Source organism: Serinus canaria, chromosome 2 (assembly GCF_022539315.1).
Source record: "Serinus canaria isolate serCan28SL12 chromosome 2, serCan2020, whole genome shotgun sequence".
Classification (NCBI taxonomy): domain Eukaryota; kingdom Metazoa; phylum Chordata; class Aves; order Passeriformes; family Fringillidae; genus Serinus; species Serinus canaria.
In genome coordinates, this window is record NC_066315.1 from 9,528,122 (window position 1) to 9,539,393 (window position 11,272).

Here is an 11,272-nt window from a genome sequence, read left to right on the forward strand (position 1 = left end):
AAAAATACTATGCTCTATTATTGTGTGTCGTTTATCTGAAAGAATGACTCAGGCATTGATATTTAGACTACTTTCAAGTCAAATATTTAAAGCTCTCATCCTAACCATAAGCACACTTACTGACATATTGGAAGGTCACTAGAACATGAGAAGATAGAGAGAGGTCTAAGCAAAAGACCTACAAATTTAATGTCTTCTGCAAGGGAGGAAAGGCAACAGTAAGAAAATGGAACTGTTTGCTTGTATTTTCATCAAAGTACTGAACAGGTTCCAAACAGTTTCAGATGTATTAAAAATCAGGCCTGTGGCATTTTCCTCTTGTACAATCATATTTCACTGGGTGGAATGACTTTATCTTTTCCCCAGTTAAAAATGCCATTCAAATTGGCTGCTGTACTTACTCTTTCACTGTCACAATATAGCCATATTCTTCCTCCTGAGAAGATTTCACTTCAAGTTGTAAGCCTTGTCTTGTGTTTTTCTGAGGTTTTTCATAGGAGTTTTCTTCCTGAATTAAAGCATTCTTAATCCAGTAGCTGGTCTGGCTTGGGTCTTTGGAGTCAGATTCGCTGTTCTTTGCAGTTGTCAGCTCCCTTGAGAAAGTCTCACTTTTCACATTTTCCACACCAGCATTTGTTTCTTCTGAGGAAGAAGAGTCAGTTTCTTCAGATTTTTTAGTTTCTGTCTTTGTAGGTTCTTCAGGAATAAGGTCTTTATGCATCTTTTCAGCTAACGCATTCTCATTCAAAAATCTAATCAGTTTTGCAGTGTTCTCCTGTATTAAAAGAAAAATTTTATTTTTAAAACTAAACACAGGAAGGTTATACTCACCAAACCTGGATATCATTTTTTCAAACTCTAATTGATACAGCAGAGTCTACTCATACAACTGTTGCATGGTCGCTTTTTAAATTTCTATAAGCTGCTAGACTATGTTAAGAACATGCTATTTATTCAGTAATAATAAAACAGCATTAAATTATGCCAGTAGATTTTTTTCAGTAGTTTCCATGTGTCTGTGTGTCAAGTATTGATAAAAATGAAACTTTGTTATCAGGTAAGTTAATGAAAAGGAGAAAACATAGAAATGTCCATCAATATTCCTGGGTTGGGTCTGGAAACTCATAACTCTTGGGTCTCACAAGCTATAACAGCAGAAAAGGAACAGATATGATATGACCAATTCTGTTTTCTTTCTTCATCTCTAGAAATAGTGACAAATTGTATGTGAGTGATCCAACAAACTAAAAATATGATCATAGAAAACCAGAATCTGTCTAATAAATCAACAATAAGCAAAGGAGCCAAAGTCAAAACAGGTGCCTAGAAAAATTCATTAGCTGGTTTCATTACATACTGCTATTGCAGCCAAGCATTTGGGGGGAAATGAGGCTAATGGGCACTTTGTGCTCTGTGTCACAATAAATTCTATTCAAACATTCCCTAGTCAAACTGTCACTAAGAAATTTATACATGGGATCCTCTGTAAGTCTGTTGTGACTACAACACTTCGTTCCTTGATGATTTTCATGTGTTTAAAGCTCCTGCCACTCTGTCTATGCGTGTTTCCCTTGCCTGGTAGAAGGACCAGAGGGATTTTACTGTGAGCACAAGAGGGTTTGCCCATTTATGAGTCTTGCAGTATTAGCTTTTGAGAGAGTACATAGTAGGGGAAGTTTCACACAGTTTTTAAAAAATATTCCTTTGAAATTTTTCTGCTCCATGAAACTGAGAAAAAGAAAGATGAATATACCTCAAAAATGGCTAAATATTGGACAGCAGTCCATAGGAGTCAAAAGAATCAGTACATGCTGAAGATATTTCTGCCTCAGTTTCTCTATGATGCTGGACAGTGATTTGTAAGCTCATCCTAGAAATTCCCAACTTCTCACAGAAAAGGAATCAGACTCACTAATCAAATACAACATTGCTCTACAGAGGGGAAAAGGATGTGAAAGTGCCAACATGGTTCTAAAATCCCAAATCCTGTAATGAACTGTGCATCATTAGGGGGCTAAAGTTGCCTTTTTGAAAGTATAGCATTAAATGTCAAATTCATTAGTGGCATGACCTGAAAGCATTAGGTCTTTTTTTCCAAACTAGCTGCACGTGATGTTAGGATTCCTATATGTGTCACTTTCAGATCAAAACAAAATTACAGAGAAAATACTGTACTCTATTATTGTGTTTCATTTATCTGAAAGAATGACTCAGGAGGAATATTGCAAAACTAATCTGGATTAAAATGCTAATTTTGATGTTAATAGCTAGGGTATGAGATGTAATGCCTAGAGCTTTTGAAATACTTGATGTTACCCAGAACTAAGAGCCAAAGGACAGGGGGGAAAAGCATTTTCAAAAACACCTCACTGCTCAAAATCTATAGATTTGAGGAAAAGCCTGAATTTTTCTGAACTTTGTGAATCTATTATGAATTCTGTCTATTTAAAAATTAGAGAAAGGGGGAAAAAAGGACTTGATTTTGATTTTTGAACATCAAAACCCATTTTGGTTAAGGTTTAAATAAATGCTCATTTAATATTTCAGTGCATCAAAACAACACGTGTGTTACTGAATCATAGCCACACAAAACTTAGAACAAGTCTTATATTTCAGAAGTGTGAAATTTAGCACAGAAACCTGATATTCTGAGATGGAACAACTTGTTTTGTTAAAATACTGGTACTCTACCTCTTTATCACTTCTCACACTGGCTTCGTGCACTCCATTGTCTGTAGGATATGAAAAGCACAAATATATAGTTATGAAGGGCAAACATCATGTACAAAACAAAGACTTCTCATAGGCTGCTTTTTAGCAGTGGTCTTTTTATGTGATTTAAACATTGAGACATCAAAGCTGAAAGGGCAGAGTAAGGAGCACTGTATAATTTGTTATTGTTATACTAACCCCACTTTGATAGCAAATTAATGTGAGATCAATGGAAGAGTACTTCAATAACCAATGTAATAGTGTTATTTTGCTAATTAAGTGTCAAATCATCATATCATTTTACCAATATCTGAGGAAAAAAAAACCAGAATAAAATGGCTTAAGCTTGCTGAATGGATATTTATGGTAAAGGAAAAGGAAACAGATATTTCCCACTTACCTATTTTGGTGGAAGAAAATGACATACTTCAAAAGCTATCATTCACCAAAATCATGTTACAGTTTAACTACAGTGATAATATTCAGTCACATCCTTAACCTCAGTCAAATAGCACTGGCTTTTTGCTTTATGAACTGAATGTCATTAATCTTTCTCAGCATGATTCAAGATAAATCCTCAAGTTTGCTTCTTTTAATCTACAACAAAATCTGGCAATCAGAATAATCAGAATATCACTAACTAGTAAGGATCTCAGTATATCACCATGAAAACAGTGAAAACCATTTTTTATGACTTACAGTACACATTTCTGGCATACAGGATGTTATACCATTCCTAAAATAGAAAATCGATGAGCAGTAACTTAGGTACCACTGTGGTATTCACTCATTAATGGCAATTACTGCAGCTCCTGAATCTGCATCACCAGGAAAATATGTGTGCAGACAGAAACAAATAACCATAATAACTCTTCTTATTCCCTAAGAGGGAAAGGGAAGAATCAGGTTTGTACCTGTAACTTGTCACAGATTTTCTTCTGCAAGTAACTTTGGCATGTTAAAAAATGATTATCTATAAAACATATCTTTTTTCTCTGCATATTTTGAAATACATCTTGTAGGATAATAATTTCCATTATAATTTTGCTTAAACATCTCATTTTCAAGAATAGGAAATTAGACCACATAGCATAAAGCAATTCCTGTTTCAATAAAATTGGTTTTATCTTGTTTGTGAAGCTTGAAGACTGAGTGTTCATAAACACGGTTTTTTTTGGTAAATGAAGAACCTGCTGTAAAAAGAAAACAACAATCTAAAATTCCACAGCCTTTTGGGAAATACAGAAACTTTCTCTCACACCTTCTTTCAAACTAATTTTCAGAAGTCTAGCACTAAGGTGAAGCAATAGAAGAAAATCAGGGAAGCTGTCTTTTGCTGTACTTAACTTCTAAAATAAATACCTGGTATATTAACACTGTTTTCCATTAATCCAGTCTGAAGCTCCACCCTTCCTTGAGCATCTCCTTTCTTCATTTGTGCTTCTGTTTTGTCTTCATTAGCTTTTCCAGCATTTTTTTCTGTTTCTTCCTGAATGCCAACACTTTGGACTGCAGTGGCGATAGTATCAGCGATTTCATCCAGTTCTGTTGAGCTGAGATTCTCCACATTCACTTGGTGTTTCTCTAGGTCCTTCAGTACATTTTTAATCAGTGCCTCTGGATCAGAAAACAACATAAGCACATTCATCTGCATACATGAAACACATGTGCTTATATCTTTAATTTTTCCTAAAAAATTTAGATAGCTTTCCCTTCATGGAGAGTATCTGCTTTTTAAAGGAAGGTGCTGCATTCCTTACAGAAAACACAGGATTCTTAATGGATGTGAATGATGAGGTGAATCTGTGCCAGGACAGGGAGATGTGTGCTATTCTAACCCAGCAAGTCCTCCTAGAGAGAGGGCATGAAATAATCACGTTTTCTTTACAAGAAGAACATTCTTTCCTAGTCAAAATACTGAAAGCAAGTGTTAAAGTAGCCTAGTTTATTTTTTTTTAACTGCAAAACAGTACAAACAACATTACTGTTTCCTAGAGATCAGTTTTCTTGGGTGATTTGCTTTCACAAGATAAGGATATCTATATAAGCCATACAGAGTTCTGGGAAAAAATGAGTCAGATATTTTGTCTCTCCATCAAAAAACTCCTCATCAATTAGAACAGGATATAAATATATGTCCATTATATACATGGATATGTCAAGGACAAAATTTCTAAATTGTATTAATTTCTCTTGGAACATATATATATATTTTCAAATATATATTTACATATATGGATAATATAGATAGATATAGAAATAACTTATATAGAGATATATAGAACTTATTTTGGTTTGCCAGCTATGAATGTTTTACCAGTCACATTGAGAAAAAAACACAACCAAACAGCAAAACACCTTTGATGTTATAAAAGTTTTGAAGAAAAGGAAATTCAAGGACAATGGGTATTAAAGGTGAGTCAGAAGATGGAGAATAACATCTCCCCAGGGAAGGCACTTTTCTGACTGCATATATTGCATCTCCACTATCAGTCTGTAGAGCTCTGCAAAACTCAGCCTAATGTCCCTTGGAGTATGAGACACTAAATGTAGTGCTTACTGTAGCACACCAAAAAAAAAATTCCAATCATGCCTCTGTTCTACTTATTCATGTTGATAAGAAATTTAACATATTTATGCATATGCATGCAAGCAAGAAAAATCTTTCACATAGTATTGTGTAGGAAGAGGAAAATAAGGGCTGCTTTTAAATCTCTGTTGAATGTATGAATTTACATATAAGCAGTTTGATGGTGCCATCCAACCTTTTTTCTCAATAACACCATCCATGTCAAGCCCAGTGGTTGGACATCTTCATCATCTGTAAGCAAGACTTTGGGATCATGCTGTCAGCTTTCAGGCTCACATAAAAGTGAATTTAAAAGTAGGGAAACAGGGAAAAACAATGTCATAAGAAGGGCTAAAAATAAGGCTTTTCCTTTTTCTTCACAACAAAGGAGTAAGAAGTACATAGAGACTGGAAAAGAAGTCAAAGTAGTTGACAGACTTCTGCTTCAGGGAAGAGGCAGCAGAACATCTGTGATTTTGCAGGGAGACAAGAATCAAGGACTATTTTTCATTGGGAATAAGAGGCCAAGACCTTGGACACACCTGTCATTTTTTGGACCCCCCAGATTTAACTGAAGAGCTCACCATCAGCATCTCAGCATCAGATTCCCAATTCCATCTCAAGGCACAGACTAATTTCCCTGACCTAACACAAAATTCACCAAAGAAAATAATGCCATTTTCCCTTAACGAATTAGTCCATAAAAAGCAAAAGACCTTAAACACCTTAAATAATAGATTTACTGTGAGTCTGTGAGTGAGTTGACATACAGGGAAGGTGTTTCTTAGAGGTACTTTCTTTTCCAAGTAAAAAGGAAACATCTTTCCAGTAGTCCATGATTTTATTACAAATTCTACTAATTTAACTATAAAATTCAGTAATCTAAAATACAAGCTAATCTTGTAAAATGTTACCTTTTTAAAAAGCATAGTTATAAGTACACTTAATTGTGGCTATCAATAAAAAATATAGTACCGGTTATGTCTGTGATGTTCCTTCAAACTGACAGCTGATAAAGATTTTGGTACCATACTGGAATAGCAGAGAGCTTCGTACAGGAAAGCAAGTGCTCAGAAATGTGAATCAAAGATGTAAACTCAATCTGTGCCAAACTCTCTGGGCCAAGATATGTGGAGGCAGCAAAATTAATACTGAAGTTTGATAGAAGCTTAGCAATACTTGAGAGAAAACTTTGAAAAGTTTCCTTCCATTTTATTGTATCCATTCCTGTTACCAATTTAATAATTTAGTAAAAGCATAGTGACCAAATGCTTTACTTTAGGCAGGCAATTTACAAGAGCAAATTAATCCAAGCTGCAAAATAAAATTTCAATACACTTGATCAACCTGAGTTCGAGATGCTTTTTCAAGAAGCACAAGAGCTACCTGGCAGAGAGGTGGAGAGGATGTTACACAGAGCAGCAATGCAGAAAACCAAGCTGGAGGAAGCAAACAGTACTGCTGCATTACCACAGGAGTCTTGTGTCTGCTTAGGGATCATTTCTGATCTCTTATAGAACTATTGGACAATCTTGACAGAAAAGCCTAAATTATTGAAGCAGAGCTAGTAAAGTCAGCAATGAAAAGACAGAATATATGTCAGATCCTAATCAAAACTAAAATTTTACAAATAAAACATCATTTGAAGATGAACCTTAAAAGAGAATTATATTTCAGGACATATATAATTAAAAGAGTTATATTAATTTAACACAACTAGATTTTTGTTTATTTCATTTGATTCACAGCCAGCTGTCAAGATCAACTACTGAGCTACTCAACAACATGCAGGCAACGAACCCTTATCATTTCCATTCCATTTTTTCCAAACTAACTTCTCCTCTTTACCTATATGCTTAGCCCAGTCTTATCGCTCCAGTCCATCTTCAGACTCATCTTTAATATCCATTGTCAACCAAAGTAGCATTCTTAATGTCAAACAAATAGGAATGGGGGAACAGGGCAAGGAATAACACCAAAAAAAAAAAAAAAAAAAAGAAAAAAAAAAAAAAAAGAAAAAAATGGCCACAAGCTCTGTTGAAGATAATACTGACAGGCTCAGTGCAGGTTCTTCTGGCTCACTAAAACCTCAATATTATATAGAGGAGCCTCCTGCTCCTCTAATACTGCTATTCCTGCCGTGATCATTGCCACCTGGGCACAGTTCATCAAACAAACTCCTAAATACTGCATTGACATGAGTAAAACTTTGGCATTATATATACTTCTACTGAACAACTACAATGGGACTTAAAACATCAAGAACCAAAAGCAATGTCCAAAGCCAGTAAGTATGAGGAACACCATGTTTTTACTACCCCAGGAGGGACAGTCACCAAAGTATCTGTAACAGCCCAGTGAAATGCAGGTCTTTTTAGAAAGAGTCTTGATAAATTCACGTGGCTACTGATATGGTATTAATCCTTGTCCATGGTAAATATGGATATTTACACTTCTTGTTATGGCACTTGTCCATGTTTGCAATAATTTGTAAATTACTGGATAACACCGATTAACAGATAAATATCATTGCATCTGTTTACAAACACCTTTGGGTAATATGATGTATTTATTAAAATCAAAAAATATTGTTGGAGAAAGACCAAAAAGCAGATGGATACTGCAATGGCACAGCATTTAAGCAGCACAGGTACTTGAACATGCATTTACCTGTGCAAGGCTTTTATAGCCTCCCACTGACTCCCTCCTAAGTAGACTCAGCAATGCTCAGTCATGTTTCACAGGGCTTGCAAACTGCAAACCAGATTTCTCCCTTAGCTCCAGCTTTCCAACTGATGAATGCAAACTGCCTTTTATAGTTACCCTGGAACCAGGGTAAAATGGCAGTAAAAGCATATATGTCCTAGAAGATGTAATTTTTAATATAAGCTCCACCAGTAGAATTCCCTACTAGGAATCAATAGCACCTTATGCAGGGAAAATAGCTTTTTATTGTACAGCATTTAAATGATGCCTCATATTCTGCTGGCACAAGAGTCAAAGTCAGCTTGCCTGACAGCCACATGGTATGGGAGCAGTGACTGTGTTAGAAATTCCACAGTGTGGTGTGTCTTCCTCAACCCCATCACCCTACTGACCACATGTTAGCTGCCTCAGCAGCTGAGCACCATATGGAATGGTGATCTCAGCTTTGCTAGAGAGAGGATGTATTAATTTTTTTTTTTCCATAAACATGGAAGTTTGCTATTTTTTAAGACATCTGAATTACTAATTCTGTGACCTTTTCAAAGGAACAGAGAGACGTATTCTGTAATATTTAACACATAAAAAATCAGTAGACTGGAACAAACCACACAAAACTGAGCCAAATTCTAAATACGGCTGGTGCAGAGGAGAGATTAACAATTCCAGTGTTGCACAATGACTACAAAGGCAGTGCCCACGCACATCATGCTACTCCTAGAGGTAACAACTTCCAAATCTGATTGAAAAATAACTCCACATTTCCTTCTTTTGTATTTCTCCCTCAGGGTGCCTTATTAGAGAATTTACCTGCCACTGTTTTGCAGCAATTCTCAGTACTAATCTGCTCAGTACCTTCTGGATTGTTCTCCCAGTCCAGTGCTTTTGTCTAATCCTCTATCAGATGGATCAGAGAACTGAGCACCCCATCCTTCCAGTTTTTTTACAGTTCTGTAGTTCACAGAATTCAAGAGAGAAAACAACCTACAAGCCTACAATAATCCATAAACACAAGAGAGATTGGAGAAAGGTTAAAAGCAGAAAGAGGTGGTGTGGTCAGCCTGGGAAACCTGAATCTAAACCACCTTCGTTCCAATGGACAGCATTGTAAACAATGAATGTGCCAGGGTCTGTCCTCACCACTTTCTTGTGAGATTATTGAGTGGCTCAAAAATACAAAGGAAGCCACAGTATTTCCAGCTTAAACAATTCATAATGTTTTGTCTACGCAACATTTAAAAGTAGATGCAATAGCAGAAGCTCCTATAGGGCATATTATGTATGAGAAGTCAAAGTAGTACAACCCATTGAATTGTGAAACATGTTATTCCCTGTAAGTGTTAAGCTTTTTTTTCCCAGTTGGCTCCTACCAGGAAAGGTGAAGTGGAACAGCTGGAGGATAATGAAACCAGCATGTGCCTAGTTTGTTTTGAGTCTAGCAACAAAATTGTCTAACCTGTGCAAGAGACTTACAGTGCCACCTGGATTTGATTTTACATTATAGTTCTTTCCTTGAAACCTATTATCTCTGGGCACCATACCAAGAATGCTTTCACTTCTGAGCATCCTTTAGGCTGCAAGCATTATCTTTCCTCTGCTGAAACTCTGACATTTCTGTGTGTTTGTGTGTGTTCTGGTTTTGGAGGATATTATTAAAAAACAAAACAGCAAATCAAAGAACACTGCACTTAATGGATGATAAAGAGGGATTCAAAGGAGCCCTCTTACATATCACCAAAATCCATTGGGGTAGTGCTGGCTGCAGTGTAGCAGATAAAGTGCTTGACAATGGCTGGGGATCAACCCTTTTATTTTTCAGGCATCCTGGACCACTGGAACAATATCTACAGTTAGATAAATTTAAAGAAACAACAAAATGAATCAGTTATAAAGTCTACATGATCCCCAAGACTCATCTTGCAAAGCAGTGCTTTGAGTGCAGCACAGCATAGGGATGTTACCCTCCATTTTAATATAAATATTTGTTGAATTATCAGGTACAGAAAATACTGCCATCCAATCACTGTTAAAGAGCATTATCAAAAAAAAAGATTAAAATCCAAGAAATGAGTTCTTTGTTACAGAATGTCCAGACAAAACTAGATGCAACCCCACCTTTTTGTTCACCTATCCATGGAACTGACAGACTCCTCCCTTCTCTGTGTTCTGCACCAGAATTCATCTCACTGTTAATTTCTGTGCTTGAATTTTACCCATGGTCCTTGAATTTCTAGTTAAATAAAGAGACGTGGAACAAAACCAGGCATTTCTGTATCTATATATATATGGTGTGGGATGAAAGCATAAAAACAGATTTGATAGCAAAGATATACCCATAATTATGCGTTGTTTGTAAAATGCTTTGAAAATATAATAAATTACATAAATGCTATGTCTTACTAAGTGCCATATATTTCTGCACACATATGGGAGGTGGGCTGAAGAATGTGGGTAGATGTTTGCAGGGAAAGAATAGCTGGAATGGTGAACATTATTACTGTCTTATGGCAGATATATATATGCCAATACTAGGAGATATATCAAATGTCTAATTTTATTTTCTTTTTCTCAAAAAATTTTCAGTAAACATGAGGGAAACTTCAGGTAAGCAAAAAATTGTGGTGGTGTTCACAGGGGTCCCAGGACAAGGGAAGATATGAGAATCTTGACTCCATGTTTCAGAAGGCTGATTTATTATTTTATGATATATATTATATTAAAAGAAAATTATATACTAAAACTATACTAAAAGAATAGAAGAAAGGATTTCATCAGAAGGCTATCAAAGGAAGGAAAAGAACGATAATAAAATCTTGTGACTGCCCACAGCCTCGACACAGGGCAAACAATTCTCCAAAACACATTCCAAAGCAGCAAAACATGGGGAAGCTGAAGCTTCTCAGGAGAAAAGACCTAATGAAAGGATTTTTCATAAAATATGTCTGTGACAAAAATAAGTAAATATCAACTTTACCATCCACGATGCTCAGAGGGTCCTTTGGGTCATCCTGGGAAGCAGATTTATGACTCAGCATCTCAGGGGTTGGTCTCAGCACGCCAGGCCCAGGCCTCGGCTGGAACAGCTTCCTCATTTTGAAATCTTCCGCTTTCCCTTTGGCAAAAGTTCCATCGAAAGGACTGACCTGCGTGGAGTACAACCTCTCAGCATAAACCTGAGAGCCTTTAGTCCTGCTGGGAGGGCTGTCCTCGCTGCTCTGGGCAGACAGGTTCTGGGTGATGTAGGAGTGCAGCGCGGCCATCAGGCTCTTGGGGCCCGCTCGCGGCTCC

At 36.4% G+C, this 11,272-nt stretch overlaps 1 protein-coding gene across 1 annotated transcript in view; it reads right to left on the bottom strand.

Moving 5' to 3' along the window:
• Positions 1–11,244, bottom strand: part of LOC115485364 (receptor-type tyrosine-protein phosphatase N2-like) — a 187,570-nt gene extending 176,326 nt beyond the window's left edge. Inside the window, exons 1-4 of the mRNA XM_050970472.1 lie at positions 10,959–11,244; positions 4,075–4,329; positions 2,692–2,732; positions 402–775 (exon numbers count right to left, since the gene is read on the bottom strand). Coding sequence (XP_050826429.1) covers positions 402–775; positions 2,692–2,732; positions 4,075–4,329; positions 10,959–11,244 — 956 coding nt within the window. The remainder of the gene's footprint in view (positions 1–401; positions 776–2,691; positions 2,733–4,074; positions 4,330–10,958) is intronic.
• Between the last annotated feature and the right edge of the window lie 28 nt (positions 11,245–11,272).